Genomic DNA, 16,034 nt, shown 5'->3' with positions numbered 1-16,034 from the left:
TTCCAGGCTAGTTCTTCAACACACTTGTCCATATACACTTTCACAAGTCTCTTCCAAGCTTGTCAATCTACAGTGCCATTAGTCTCTTCCAGACTTGTACTGGACCTTAACTGTCCAGTCTTGACTCACTAGACATTCTTGTCCGTATCACATACTGGCCATGCAACTCAGGCGTTTAGATTTCAAGAGGGATCCTTCCAAAAAGAAAAACCAAATAAAATATGTAATAAAGAAATCAATAAAAAGGTAATAGTTGTCACAGTCTTGTGACACAAAACCACTCCATCTTGCTTGCCGATGATTCAAGACACAAGAAGTCATAAAATAATCCACATTCTTATGATCTGTATAGATAGTGATCTTATGAGGGGCACCTTCAAGTAGGTGTCGCTAGGTCTCCAAGGACTACACAATAGCTAGAAGTTCTTGATTATAACTTTCATAGTTGATTTTTGTAACAAAGAATTTTCTTGAGTGAAAAACTACTAGATGAATCCAATTGTCATCACCAATCTAGGATAGAATGGCTCCAAGTACAAAATCTAAGGCATTTGTCTCCATGATAAAGAGCTTCAATGGATCTGTATGGATGAGAATAGGTGCCGAGGTAAAGACTTGCTTTAATCTTTGGAAAGCTTGTTTAGCCTTCTAATCCCATACAAACTTGCCCTTTCCGATTAGGTTGGTTACAGGAGCAACAATATCAGAGTAATTATTGATAAAGATTCAATAAAATTTAGAGGAGCAACAATATCATAGTAATTCTTGATAAAGATTCAATAAAATTTTTCAAATCCCAAAAAGCATTGAGCATCTGGCATAAATGAAGGAGTCTCCCATTCTAGATAGTTTGTACCTTCTTAAGGTCCATAGAAATTCCCTTCTCAGAAATGATATACCCCAAAAACTCAACTTCAGTTTGATAGAAATAACACTTTTCCAACTTTGAATACAAGCCTACTTTCTACAATTTACTTAAGACTATTTTGATGTGATGTTCATGCTCCTCTACGTTCTTGGAAAAGCTCAAGATATCATCCAAATAGATCACAATAAAGTCATCCAAGGATTCTCAAAAGATATCATTCATTATATGTTAAAAAACTGCTATAGCATTCATGGAGCCAAATGGCATGACAAAATATTCAAAATGCCCATACCTTGTGCAAAAAAGCCATCTTCCATTCATCACCTTCCTTTATCCTGACAAGATTGCAAACACCGCAAATATCTATCTTGGTGAAGACTTTGGCTTTCCCAAGTCGCTCAAGGAGTTCCGAAATCAAGGGAAGAGAGTAGTGATTCTTGATAGTAATCTTATTAGACCCTCTATAATCCACACACATACAGAGAGATCCATCTTTTTTCTTAACAAATAGAATTGAAGCACCCGCTAGAGATTTTGAATGACATATGAATCGGTTGAGCTCCTTCTTGTAAATCTATTGCACAATCATAAGGTCACTGTTCTGGTAGCATATCCATGTTCTTCTTTTCAAACACATTATTGAACTCTGCATATTGAGCTGCGAGTGTATTCAGGCTTTCGTTCTTTGGCTTCTCCATTGGAATTACATAAATCAAAAGGATGGATTCTTCTTTGTTGGACGCATGAACACCTTTGCCCCAACATATATTGGTCAAAGAATTCTTCCGTTTATTATTTTACACTAGCCTTGGTTCAACCTTTCTAGACCTCCAACTGATGTCAAGGTTATGTAATTCTAGCCAAGGTAGCCCAATAACAACAAGACTATTTGGGAAATGGATGATGTTGAAGGCTATAACTAATACAAGACTCCTTGTCTCATACCTGACATAAGCAAGATGTCAACCATCAATTGCTTCTACACATACTAGCCTTGCTTTCCTTAGAAGTTGTATACCATGTTGCTCTGCAAATTTCTCGTCCATGAAACATGTTGTGGCTCCAAAGTCTAACAAAGCTTGTATGTTTATCTATCTTTCCTCCATGTGAATCTTTATTAGTAACATAAAGCTAAACGTTGGATCTGCAAATAAAAGACATTTTAGGTTTCTTAAAGCTTTGTCCAACTGCATGGTCTCTACTGAGACTAAAAGTCAACATTTCCTGACAATGATGAAGTAGTGGCACCAAGGATTCTCATCCTTCCTTCGTTAGGACAATATTTAGCTATGTGTCCCAACTAGCCACAATACATACATAATCCATTAATGTGCCGCCTTTGTTTTTCTTGAGCTATCAATGGCTTGAACCTCATTATATCAATTTGCATAGGCTTGCCTCAAGTACTTGGTTTTCTTCGGCAGTTGGAGCTTCAAAAGTCTTCATCATGCTTGAATTCAAAGCAGCTCCTCGACATCTTTCTTGTCTTCTCTTAAACAGACAATTGTCACATTCAATTGCTTGAGGGATAAATTCACTAAGTGTATGCACCTTTGGCATAGTTGACAAAAGATCTTTAATATCATCTTTCAATCCCCAACAAATTTGACTAATAAAATAATCCTCATGCCATATTAAATCGCATGAGTTGCCGAAATTCTAATACATATAGCAAGGCAGGTCTCAACCCTTGGCATAGATTTCTAATATTTGTTTCAACTACTCTTGCTTTGTCTACTTCTCCAAATGCGGCAAAGAACTCTTGTATAAAAACCTCAAAATTATATAGCAATGGGGATTCCTTCTTAAGGAAGGGGACAGACCAAGAGAGAGCTGCACCTGAGAGAGTTCTTAGGAGGCTGACCCGAGAAGCATTGTTTGGGTAACTATCTAGTTACAGACGTACAAACAATCATACCTACTGGAGAAACCTCTAAATTTTGACCTTATGCCATCAATATTCTTTAGAAGACTCGTCTATGATTCTTTTCTATATTGATCATGGAGGCTATCCGTTAGCTGATAGATGTAGAAATTACACAGCACAGCGGACAAAATCTGAGCAAGGAGTAGAGAACGCACACCAAATATGAGAGGAATAGAGACCACTTTAATTTTAAATGAACTGATACAAAGATGGCTCTATCCATCCATACGCTTCCACTGTGAAACTTAGATGGTGATCCACACAAATGATAGACGAAGAGCTTAGGGTAACTCAAAGAACTCTGATTGGATAAAAAGATAGATTGACAATGGCTTTAGAGAGGACTTCCTTTTATATTGATCATGAAGGCTATCGATTAGCTGATGAATGTAGAAATTACATGGCACAGCGGACACAATCTAAGCAAGGAGTAGAGAAAACTCAGCAAATATGATAAGAACAAAGACTGCTTTAATTTCAAACAAACTAATACAAAGATGGCTTTGTCTACCCATACGCTTCCACTATGAAGCTTAGATGGCGATCCAAACAAATGATAGATGAAGAGCTTAGGGTAACTAGAAGAACTCTAACTCGATGGAAAGATAGATTGACAATGGCTTTAGAGGGGTCTTCCTTTTATAGCCCAAAAAGATAGTCTAGTCAATATGCCTCAATATATTTTATTAATTCAATAATCCAACTAGGTAATAGATACAAACTTTACCTTTTATGACTTTTCCCATCCCAATCTGGAATTGAAATTCCTTCTGACCAGGATCCTTTGTGCTACATTATCCACCAAAAAATGAGTTAGAAACATCATTGTCTTTCCTACCTAATGCTACTTAACTATTAGTTCTTCTCACCTCCAAAACTTCTGGGAAAGATCACCATTTTTTCCTACAAGCACAAGTTACTTGTCAAAAGGTACAATCGCATTGGATAATCTACGCAATAATACGATTGGCAATGCTGCCTTATATAAATTTGAAAACTCAAACCAAACATCATTTATGTTGCACTCAAGCACAATGTGTAGACAGAAATCATTGTTTCATGAGTTGATCATTCACTTTCATGTCTTCCTATTTGACGTTCTAGGCCCGTCACACACCCACAACCTTCATCCTTGCCCGAGAGCAACCAAGAACCTATGCACCTCGAGAACAAAACACGTCAGATGCAAACTAGCCAAAACAATAGAATGATTTCGACAAGATTCTCCCTGGAAAGGGCAGAAGCCATGGTCAACACTGTAGGACAGTGCAAATATCCCTACTTACAGTCTGAAGCCACAATCTTTGATATTAGGAGTTCAATACCTACCAACAAGGCTACATGTAGAGGACTCGCGTAGTTAATCTGCGCATTAGTGCACGATCTTAATCATAATCAAAACACACAATTCACACACTGCTTAACATGAGATCACCGTTTGTGGATGATGTAGCTCTTAACAAGAAGAACCTCTAGAATCGTGTGGGCAGCTCCGGAAGAATCGTATGCGGGGCTTCAGCCTGAAGTGTATACGCGTGTAAATTGAAACCAGACATCAAATGCAGCAAAGTACCAGAAACAAATTAAAACTTCGGGGGAACAAACCCACAACATTGGTTTGCCTGGGAAACAATCCAAGCAAAATGGAGAAAACAACTGATGTGATCGAGCTGTGGTGATACCATCCAATCTAAAACCAGGTCGAAGTATTGAGAAGCCTCACCATAGCCTGTGCAATGCACGGTGACTGTTTGCCCAGGAGCAGGCTTAGGGCCGAATCCAGGCCGCAAGATCTCCTTCTCCACGCCCATTGCCTGTTGCTTTTGCTGCAGGACTGTTTCCTTCCCTTCCCTTCCCTTCCCTTCCGTTTAAAAGGCCAGAGCAAAGAGCAATACCAAACCTACATTGCAGGGTAAAGGAGCCAATAGAGTGTCATGTAATATAGGCCCCCAACCCACTAATATCTTCTTTTTTTCAAGTGAGTTACTTCAAAAATTTTAATAGTTGAACTATATACAAATTTTTCAGAATGGGGTATTTTGATAGTTGTTGATGCGAATGTATATTGAATTAAATAATGACTTGCAGCCACATGTGTCTATCTAGAGAATGCTCTAGCTATTTCTGTCAAGTTGCACTCCCTAATTTTACCTTACCAAATACCTGCAAAAACCATGTTACCTTATACAAAATTCATGCCGAAGTTGTTTTCTCTTGGTTGGCCAAAAATACCATTGCTTCTTGGTTCCCAAATGTCTTGCAGGACATAGATCCTTGATGCATGGAACACCATTTTCCCCCACTTGTTAAGCCCTTCCACTCAACTAAAGATGCAAGCTAGAATTTTAGAACTATCATCTCCTACCAAATTCTAATGGTTGAAGACTTTTTGCCAGATATCCTTGGTTGCACACCAAATCCAGAAAAGATGCTCTAATGTCTCTTCGGCTCCATGGCTACAAAGTCCATTTGTTAGGTCTCTCTTCTTTAACTTATACCCAATTAGAAAGGCTTTGCTTGCTACCCTCCATTAAAACAATCAATCCTACAAAGGAAACTTTAGCTTCCAAATGTCCTCAAGTAACTTTGACAACAATTCTTTTGAGCGCTCCAATTTCTGCACTTGTTTGCAATTGATGCAAGATGGGGAGTCACTTAGTAATAATTGCTTCACAACCTTGGTACTTAAGCTTTTCACTAGTTTTTCCTTTCCTCCCACCAACGAGTCTAATTCCTTTTGATTCCTTGCCTTCAAGCAAACAAGTGATTGAGAGAAACTTAGCATGGGGTATCTGGATGTTTGCAATATCTTAAGTTTTGCATGAAGTGGCCAACTCGTGATTGACCAATTCTTAACTTTCTTCCTCGCCTTATCTAGAACCCATCTAGTTCTAGTGCCTTCATTGACATCTACACCGACAAGAAATCCCAAGAACTTGAAAGGAACTCCCCATGTTGAGGTCATCCTCTATAAGGCTTATCAGATACTTATTGAAATTTATTGAGAAGCTCGCCACTACATTGTACATGCTTAGTAGTTCCGTAGCTTTGTCTAACTTTAATGGATATATCTGCATAGCCTTGGCCTATGATTTTGTTTCCCTTTATATTTTATGACTTGTAGTGTGCCTTGGCATTTTGAAATTTTTATCAAGTAGGCTTATTTAGAAATGAAGGGTTCACAAAATAGTGACAAAAAGGGACTGATAGAGTGACACTTAAGGATGCATTGTTTTCAAGTCTCACAAAATCCAAAATATCAAATACTTTACATGACACAATTGTTTGGCTCATATTAAGCTTATGTATAATACATAAGAATTTGAATCATAAATTTAAATGGCTAAACAGATGCAACTTTTATGCAAAAGCATCACTTCAATTGGGGTGGGTTGTGTTTTGCTTTTGGAGGGGTGTCACCTTATTGGCCCCTTTACCCTAGCTATGGTCCTACCACATATAACATGTGACATAGAGATGGATTGGCAATTAGGCTCCTGACTATGCACAAGTCTTGAACACCACCCAAACGAGGAGAGAGAAGTGATTGGAGAATGAGAGGAAGTGGAGAGAGAGAGAGAGAGAGAGAGAGAAAGAGGAGAGCACACAACTTGCCACATTCAAAATACTTGTCATACTAAATGAAGTAACCCCCCTTTGATGGGTACTCTATGAACAAGAGGCAAACCCCTAAAAGGTTAAAGGTCAAGTTGACAAAGCCGGCCATACGTGCGATATATGGAATTATGAAAACAAGAAGTCCCTTCAACTTACCTTAAACCTATGAGTTCAAATTGTGCAATCAATCCACATGTCTTTCAAATTATTGGTTACTTATAGTTTTTGCATTGACAAGGCACTCACAATAGTCACTTTTAGATAGCAATAGATGAGTTTGCATGCCAATACACAACAATCATTTTATACTATTAGTCTTCATACAAGTTCACACCTTAGCCTCCCAAACTTCTTAAGGCATGAGAGTTTTTTTTAAAGATTGAGAAAGTTGTTCAAGTTGTCAATGTTGCATATCTTTTAGATCATTGGTTACCTATAGTTTTGCATTGACAAGGCACACAAAGTAGTCAAATTCAAATAGCAATTGATGGGTTTGCATTGCCCAGGTGCAAAACTTATTTTATACTATTGGTCTTCATACAAGTTCATACCTTGGCCTCCCAAACTTCTTAAGAGATAAGATTCTTTAAGGGATAAGATTGAGAAAGTGGTTCCAACTTGTCAATATCGAGTGGTTAACACCAATCTCATGTATGTTATTAATCTTATCAATGTAGGTGGTGTAAAAGTTCACCTTTACAATATATAGGATGGTTTAATCACGTAAGATTTGTTGGTAGGGACCTCCCCAACATCCAGTCAAGTCACGCAAGATGCTTGGATGACCTCAAGCCACCAAAAGTAAGAAAAGCCATCATGTGAGAAGCATCAATTCCTTCACAAAGGTTCTCCACCATTGCCATTTAATATTCTCCCTTCTTTTGTGTTGTTGGAGGTACCACATCAAACACACTTTGTTTTCTCTCTCATTCGACTACTCATATAGTATTATTTAATGTTTATAAAACATTTCATGCTTAAGACTAGAAAATTAAGATGGCATCTTAACCACCTCACATTTTAGGTGTCCTTTTTGCAAATCACCACTAAGACCTAGCATAACCAAGCCTATTCATTCAACTCTAAGGATCCAATTTAAGTGATGTAGAAAATGCACCCAAAGATTTTGCATATGATATCAATGCAATGCATATTTCATGCAATATGAGGATACAAAATCTTAAATTGTATCAAAGACCATGGTGCTCAATCATGGCCATCAAATTGTCAATGGTGAAAACGAAAAGTAACTTGGGACATCCCAAATGGAATTGTACTCTTTTGCTAAAAGTATAGATGCCCATATGACAATGGGCAAATGACAAGTAATAGTGGTCATTGTCGATAGAATGGTTTTATGAAATCTTGCCTATCATAGATGAATGAGCTAGCAAAAGCAACATGAAAGTGCACCATCCACTAAATTGTTGCATTCCTCAATAAAGAAGTTTTACCATAGTTGCCAATGAAACATTATCACATGGTTGCTCCTACTCTTTAGTGGGTTAGACTACTACTCCCATGATGTTGCATTGTTGTCATGGTCTCCTTACTATCAAGTGAGTTTTTAAATGATGATTGATGCAACAGTATCTACTTTGATGATTGATAGCAAGGCAATTGAACAATTGTCCTATATTTTATTCCTAAAATATGGGTGAGAAAGTCCATGCCTACTAGTAGCTGAAGCTCAATAGGCTTGGTAGTTGATGTTGGTTAACATTTCAATCCTATCTATGTGTGAGAACATTGATGCTTTGTAGTTGAAGCTAGACAACATTTAGAAAAAACCCAAGTATAATTAAAATGCCAACTAATAACTTCCATCTTTGTTCAAGCAATAGTTTTAAAGGCACTACATCCTGATGCATTTTTAAATGAAACGTGGAACAACATGCTTGGTGCTATAGACATGGATTTTAGTTCATTTAAGCTAGCTAACAATGTTAGAATGGAGCTCACATATTGTGTAAAGTAGCATCATATTGGTGTTAGTTAGACGCCCTCTCTCTCTCTCTCTCTCTCTCTCTCTCTCTCTCTCTCTCTCTCTCTCTCTCTCTCTCTCTCTCTCTCTCTCTCTCTCTCTCTCTCTCTCTCTCTCTCTCTCTCTCTCTCTCTCTCTCATCTTTGTGTGGTATCGATATCAAGTTTTGCAATGTATGGATGTCATCCTTATCTTCACAATGGTCATCCTTCTCTATACAATAAAGTCAATATAATCAATCAAATGTATCATACCATTCATACCTTTATCTGACCTACTATGATTTTATTGTTGAGTTGAGCTAGATGACCATAGCCTAGAGTAAGCAAGGGGGGGGGGGGGGGTTAAAATATTATGGAAATATGTTAACAATAATAAAAATACAAGTATAGGGATAAAGCACGGTGAGATAATCCCCAAGCTTGCATGCATAGTTAGTTAATGATCACCTCCTATTAATGTGCTTTCCATACCATGTTCAATTGTATAAGTCAAGATATTGTACCTCTACTTTGAGAGTGTGTCAATGGGTACTCATTGAACCTCATGTATTCCTCAAACTCTTTGTGCCATGGGGATCCTTAAAATCATCAAGATGCATGTGTAGATGATGATATCCTAGTGGTAGGATTTGAAGTTGGGCTTTTGTTTTCAATCCCTTTAAATCAAATTGAGCTTTCCCTACAATTTTAATAGAGGTGATTTCCTTCCTAATAGCTAACTTTACAATCATTTCTTTGTAGCATTTGAACCTAGATGCAACCACTTAGCTATACTTGGGGCTAGAAAGGAATGAGCACTACAATAGTCAATCTAGATTTTGAAATATCTACCCATATAAGTTGCTATTATCTAGCTTTGTAGAACAATGATGATCAACTTCCTTGTTCTCAATAGCCACATGAATAGTCCCACATTTAACTTTTTCTCCTAGGGAATACTCCTCATCTTTTGGTTTTTTCTATCATAGAGTTTATCCAAGCTCCAACTACTCTTCCACGTCTTAGGATATTGGTATTATTTCCCTTTCCACTATCTCTTCCAACTAGTTGATTTGGATTAGGATTTTGGGAATGGTTTGGGCAATCAACCCTCAAGTCTCTAGTCTTTCCACATTGATAGCACTACTTACTGCTTAATCCTCTTAGGTCTTGGCTAATTACAATAGCCCACCCATTAGGCTTGGCATTGTTTGTTTGGGCACCACACTTTGGATAATCCCTTTCATAATTATTGTTCATTATACAATTCCTTTGACCATTCCTAGCAATCTCCAATTGGATAAGCCAGTTCTCAAGCAAATACTTTAAACTCTAGTTGCTTGAGAACTTAAATCTTCCTCTCTTACCTTATGTTATAGCCAAAAAATAATAAGGTTTTTATTATGTTAGAGGATTGGTATCCAAATACAATAGAGTTCTAGTCATGAACTTCATGTAATAACATTGGTAAGATAATTGTCTTCTCATTACGAGTCACAATATCATTAGTCCTTTGTCCTTCAAATAAGAAGCAATGGACTAGCTTCAATTCTTCTATCCATTGGATTCCCTTGAGATCCACTTGAAGGTTCCAATATGTTCAGGTTTAAAGTGAAGAAGTTATGGGATATTCAGACTATCCTCATTGGATTCAACTATATTATAGATCTAAAACATTCTTGAGAATCATCATTCCACTTTCTCAAAATTCTAATTTTGAGCATTAGCAAGCAGATTGGCACATTAACTTGAATACCATAAATCAGGAATAAGCATGCACAACATATCATAAGACCATAACACACCCATTAGAAATTAAGAATGTAAATGTAATGTCCCAAGAAATCGATGATAAAAATCAACACCTTATTTGTTTCTTCTTGACACAGGGAATCTTGATGTGAGTATAATAAGTGTCAGTGCATTAAAAGTATAAGGAATTGGAGTATGCGTGTGAATAGGGGGCTTATACAAAAAACATAATAATGCAAAGGCTTATAAATGAAATTGTTTGTTCCTTTTCAATCGTTTTCTATTCATCCTCATTGATTCCATCAACTTGGGCTTGAGGACAGGAAATGCTTTTTCCCTCTTTTTGCTAGCCACTTTTGCCTAGGGTTGTCGGCACTAGAATAGCCCACAAAATGTGGCAAAATAAGCAGGATGTTCCCTGCTCCTCATTCTCACTGTGATCCTCCTCTTATCTAGGGGCATAAATTTTATCCACTTTGTTGTCCTCTATAAGCACTTGACACTTCTCTCCTATCTGAGGTATGGGGCTAGCTTAATCTTTATGATGGATACTCATTGATTGTATGTATTCAATATAAGAAAATGTAAATCCAATCCCATAGGCATACAACTTTAATATTATTAGTGATGAACTTTCATAGAGTTTTCAGTCATTAGACCTTCATCCACATGACATCCACCCCCTCTAAACCTACACATATCTAATATGTGCCATATCTCTTATTGTTTAGTAGGTTCAAGATCATCTTCATTGTCAACCTCATCTTCTTCTATGCTATCATGAGTAGTCTCAATGTCATCCTCATCTTCTTCTATGCTGTCATGAGTAGTCTCATGTCATTCTCGTCTTCTTCATGTGTGGTAGAATCCCTTCTTTTAAATGGCATGATCCTTTTTTCAACTGTAGGAATCTTCAACTCCATTTCATCAAGCTCATAAAGAGGATATGTAGCATTGTCATATGCATGTTTCACAATGTAAGAAACAACCATCTCTTTGAGACTTTCCTGATGATGCTATGCTGACTATCTAGACTATTATCATATTCAAGCACCGAATCTCCTTCTTCCACAACTCTCGATTGAAGTCTATGCTTCTTATCAAACGTCTTTATTCTTTAGCCTAGCTTCCTTTAGTCTTTTCACAGCAAGCTCTATATCTTCAGGCCTTCTCTCCAACTATTGAATTTGTAGAGCTAGTAGCTTTCTATGCTCCTTCCTTCTTCCTAATGTAATATATTCCATGTAGAAGACACTTCCTTTGTTGACATGATTAGTTTTTGTCTATACATCGACTATGTGGCCATATAACCTATAGTAGCACTATGAGTAGTGCAATCAACCCATAAAGCATAAGGAAGTAACATTGGCCACTCCCATATCTTCCCTTTGCATGATTTTGCTAAAGCCTTGACAATTGGTGGGTGTCTTGTTTCACTCTTTTCATTCCCTTCAAGATTGTATGTCAATGTGAGTGTAAGCTTAATCCCCCATCTTAGAGAAGAAATCTCTAGCTTTATCAGCATCTAGCTCTCCTCTATTAGCGGTGATCTTTTCTACATATCCATATCGACATATCACATCTTCCAACAAAAGCATTCATATAATACTAGTAGCCTTTGTCCTCAAAGCTTAGAATTCTACTTAATTTGTGAGATCCTCTTGTGCAAGTACATAACCCATTTATAATGAATAGAGAGTGGGTAAGTAGGATGTAAACCATCATGATATCTTATAAAAGAGGTCTCCACAAACGGTAAGATATCCTTATACATCCCCTTGCAACAATATCTCACTTTTATCTTTTTAAATGTAGCCCAAACTCCTCCATGACTAGCCCATAAGCTCTCATGAAATTCCCTCATAATTTATAGATGAGTATATCTATCATATACTACTTGTAGTGGGGTACTTGTTCTATGCTTTGGGTGCTTCCATAGAAAGCCATTCTTTAGAAGATAGCCATATGCTTTTCTTTTGATTCTCTTGAACCCTGAATCTCTCCACCCTTCCCTCCTTGTCAAAATGTTCAAGTATTGCCCAATTTGCAACTAGTATCGTTCATGCAACTCCTCTGAAAAACTTTCTACTAAAGAGATAGAACATACATGGTTAAGTGCTATCCTAGCACCTTTAGCCTCTTCATCATGTGCAATCATATCTTCTTCATCCTTATACCTTGCTCTTGAAAGTATATTAGCCCCACTTGATTATCCTTCCTTATTACATGTCAAATCTCTAGTTTCATGGACTTAATGTAGTCAATCCATTGACGTATAAGTAGGAATAATTAGCCTTAGTCTTTAAGATTAGGGTTAGCCTTTAGAGTTTGCTATAAAAGGAGCAACTGTGCTAAATGTAGAAAGCTCTTATCATTTTGATCATTTTCAAGATTTAAGGACCTTTCATGGTTCCTTCCACCATGGCTTGGATGTGTTCATGATCTTAGCTAGGTTGGAGGTGAGTATCTAACTCCACCATTGCAAAGAGATGAGTTTCTTTGATGATCTTCCATCTCACATCCCCATGTACTTCTCGATTGGTTTCTTTCTTAGTCATGCTCTTTTAATGTAGGGATAGTTAGCCTTAGTCTTTAAAATTAGGGTTTGTCTTTAGGTTTTGCTATAAAAGGGGCAAGTGTGCCAAACATAGGGAGCTCTGTTGAGTGTGGAAATGATTGGTTTTTTGGCTGATTTTTTTTGTTGTTTTTGCTACTGAATGGTTGTTTTTGGTGGTTGATTGTTTGAGTTTGAATATGTTTTGAAGTGTTTGGAGCGGTTTGAGTATGGTTGAAAGGGTTTATGTTGGTTTTTGATAAAATATGTTGTTCTAAAGAGTTCTGTAATTCTCTCTGTTTGGTTCTGTAAGGCCTGATTTTCTTCTGTTTTGTTCTGATTTGGTAGTAAAGATGGTTGAATGGATGTTTTGAGAGATGATTGAAGTGGTGTGAAGAGGTTTATGAGATATTGAATTGGTTTGGTTTTGGTTTTTATGGGTTTTGTTGATCTTCTATAAAGTTCTGTAGCTTCTGTAGCTCTGTAGTCCTGTTGCTCTGTTGCTCTATGGATTTATTCTGTTGTTTCTATTGAGTGTTATGATGGATGTATGGATGTTTTGGGAAGTGTTCTTGTCTTAGGAAAAGGATGAATGGAAGCTCTATTCAAGTCAAAAGAAGTGAAGAAGTAACTACTGAAGATTTACAGAAGGTTACAGAAGACAGATATCACAGGAACATTATGAAGTCTCTGGTGGCCCTTCACATCTGACATACCTTTTGGGAGGTGTATTCATGACCTAATTAGGATTATTGTGAGTTATTATTGAGTGATTGTAGTGAGGATATGATGTAGTATTGAGAGCATACTATGGTGAGAGAGATCATATGCAAGAGATAGTCGATTCTATGTGAAACATTGTATCTTTCTATGAGGGAGAAAACTATGAAGACAATGAAGATGAATACTATGTGATTTCTTTCCATCAAAAGTTGTGTTCTCTTTGTTTATTAATGAAGAATATGAAGAACATGATCAAGTTTGTTAAAGATAAATCCGTGGGAGAAATCTACTCTAATGCTGCGTGAAGAATTGCTGTTTTCTTTGTTTTGATGATCAAAAGAATGAAATAAAAGCTTGTTGATGTCATAAGATAGATTTTCTTGCAAGAGAATTCCATTTTCCTTGGTGTTCTTCTTGGAGCTCCATGTTTTTGGTGCGCATCCGGGGAAACTTGCTATCAACAAGCACCAGAAGAGGCTGAAAATGAAGGAAATGGCATTGCCAAGAAGAGGAGAATTCAATGGATGTTTGTAAAGTTCCTTCTTCCACTGAAGAGTTGGAATTTCTCATAATTAAATCCACTTTCAACAAGAAGTTCATCCCACAATGGCGAAAACACATCACCATCATGATGCATGCTCTATGTGGTGGATTGTTTCCTCTTCCTGTTGAAGCAGCAGAAACTTGCATCTTGGTGGCAAACTGTTTGGGAACAAACTGAAGAGCAGAAACAGAGAGAATGACCATTCATGGAAGATTTGGCATTCATTGAGAAGTTTCCAGACATCATCAAGTGGGAGATTGTGAAGAAGCTTCAAGAGTCTTGGTCTGTGGAGGTTCACAAAAAGAAGAAGGAAAAGAGTTGGAATTTGTTCGTGGATGCTCAATAGCAAGATACATGGGATGCTTGGTGCATTGATAATCTTCTGTTTGTTCAATTAGCAACCCACTAGAAGTTGGTAGACAGAGTGTTCTTTACAACATACACTGTTGAAACCATTAGAAGCTGGCATTACTATGATGATGGCACCACCACAATGCTTAGACGTATGCATTTTGACACCTTTTGAATCGAATACCTTCCTCTGTGCAGTGGCATGAAAGCAGAATTCAGAGATGTTGAAAAGAAAGAAGTAGAAGAAATGTCGGCAAGAGAGTCCTCCAGAGACTGAAGCCTTCTGTTATCCCTCTGTGGAGCACTAACACCATAGTGGAGCCAACCCCCTGATAAATGACGCAATAAAGAGGCAAGCATTAGAACGAGTCCAAAGGTATGTGAGAAGAGAGAAGGCAAAAATCAAAGCTGAGAACGTGCTAGCAGGAGAAGCCGCCTTTGATGCCCTTGCGGAACTCTTTACAAAAGTCTCAATGGCACATCAAGCCCTTCCTCCTCCTGCTGGAGTTCCACTCCCAAGCCAGATCCGTCCTGGAAATATTGATGACAGGCCAACGAATGTAGTCCCATGCTAGTTTTTAAGGGAGAGTACAATGAAGACCCTGATCTTTATGTAGCAGAGTTTATGGTAGCATGTGTGGCTAACAATGCCAGAACCCCTGAGCATTGGTTAGCAATATTCCTCACCACTTTCAAGGGTGCGGCGTTTCAGTGGTATGAGAGACAAGCAACAGGAACTTTTGGCACATGGGACGACCTGAAGTTGGCCTTCCTCACTAAATTCAGGCGTAAAGGTTTTGAAGAGTGGATGCGAGAGGAATTTATGAATTTAAGTCAGTCCTCTGGAGAAAGAGTAGAAGCTTATGTCTCACGAATGGAATCCATCCTGAAGAGATGGACTAACCATAATCTAGATGATGGCATTCAGAAGGGAGTGTTTCTCAGAGGATTACAACCAGAAGTCCGTAAGTTTGTGGAGCTGCAAAGACCAGCCACACTGCAAGCTAAAGGTGCAAGACTGTACGATGAAGTGGAAGCTAGATTGGCGATGAATCTAGAAAGAGGAGTCCTACCTCCTCTGATGCCAGGAATGATGTACCCACCAAATGCAATCCCAGGGACTGTCCCCTACCCCTACCAACAGATGTCCCCAGTATCATAGTACAGTGCACCAAATCCACAGTGGCCACAATCAATGCCTCAAATGATGGTTCAACCACAACAACAATGGTCCCAAACCATTTCCCCAATGCCAAATCAGCAGCAGCAACAATGGAACCCTACTAACTGGAGCCAACAACCAACAGTTCAAACAGGAGCTCTGAATCAGAATCAGAACAGAGACCCCTCTACACCAGCCCAACCTGTTTATGCAGTGGTTACAAAGACTCCTCAAAACCCTACTGCCAGTGCCTCAGGAGGAGAAAGCTTGAAGGATTATTTATCCAATTCTGTTGCAAATATAAAAAAGGAGTCGATGGATGTGATTACAGAGCAGCTACAGACGCTGAAAGTGAATACCGCTAGTATATCCAACATTGCAGGAGCAGGAAGAGATGTGATGCGATCAAATACTTGGTGTGGTAAGTGTTATCAAGCAGGCCATTTAGCCACTGAATGTACACAAAAGCCAACAGTCGCTGGAGCTTTCTGCTCCTACTGTCTTAGGAAGAACCATACAGAGGATATTTGCTCGCTGAAGGAGATGCATGATAGGAGAAGGAAGGAAGAA

At 38.1% G+C, this 16,034-nt stretch overlaps 1 protein-coding gene across 2 annotated transcripts in view; it reads right to left on the bottom strand.

The window, feature by feature from the left end:
* FKBP12 (FK506-binding protein 12) overlaps positions 1-4,723 on the bottom strand; it is a 41,787-nt gene extending 37,064 nt beyond the window's left edge. The window contains exons 1-3 of one of the 2 annotated variants that reach the window (XM_087685168.1): positions 4,519-4,723; positions 3,665-3,698; positions 3,523-3,584 (exon numbers count right to left, since the gene is read on the bottom strand). In XM_087685168.1, coding sequence (XP_087541294.1) covers positions 3,523-3,584; positions 3,665-3,698; positions 4,519-4,606 — 184 coding nt within the window. In that variant the 5' untranslated portion in view covers positions 4,607-4,723. The remainder of the gene's footprint in view (positions 1-3,522; positions 3,585-3,664; positions 3,699-4,518) is intronic. The other variant, XM_087685169.1, reaches the window with a different exon arrangement.
* Between the last annotated feature and the right edge of the window lie 11,311 nt (positions 4,724-16,034).

This window comes from Lygodium microphyllum, chromosome 9 (genome assembly GCF_053477565.2).
Source record: "Lygodium microphyllum isolate KBCC chromosome 9, Lygodium_microphyllum_v1.1.10, whole genome shotgun sequence".
NCBI lineage: Eukaryota > Viridiplantae > Streptophyta > Polypodiopsida > Schizaeales > Lygodiaceae > Lygodium > Lygodium microphyllum.
This window is presented reverse-complemented; position numbering and strand designations above follow the sequence as displayed.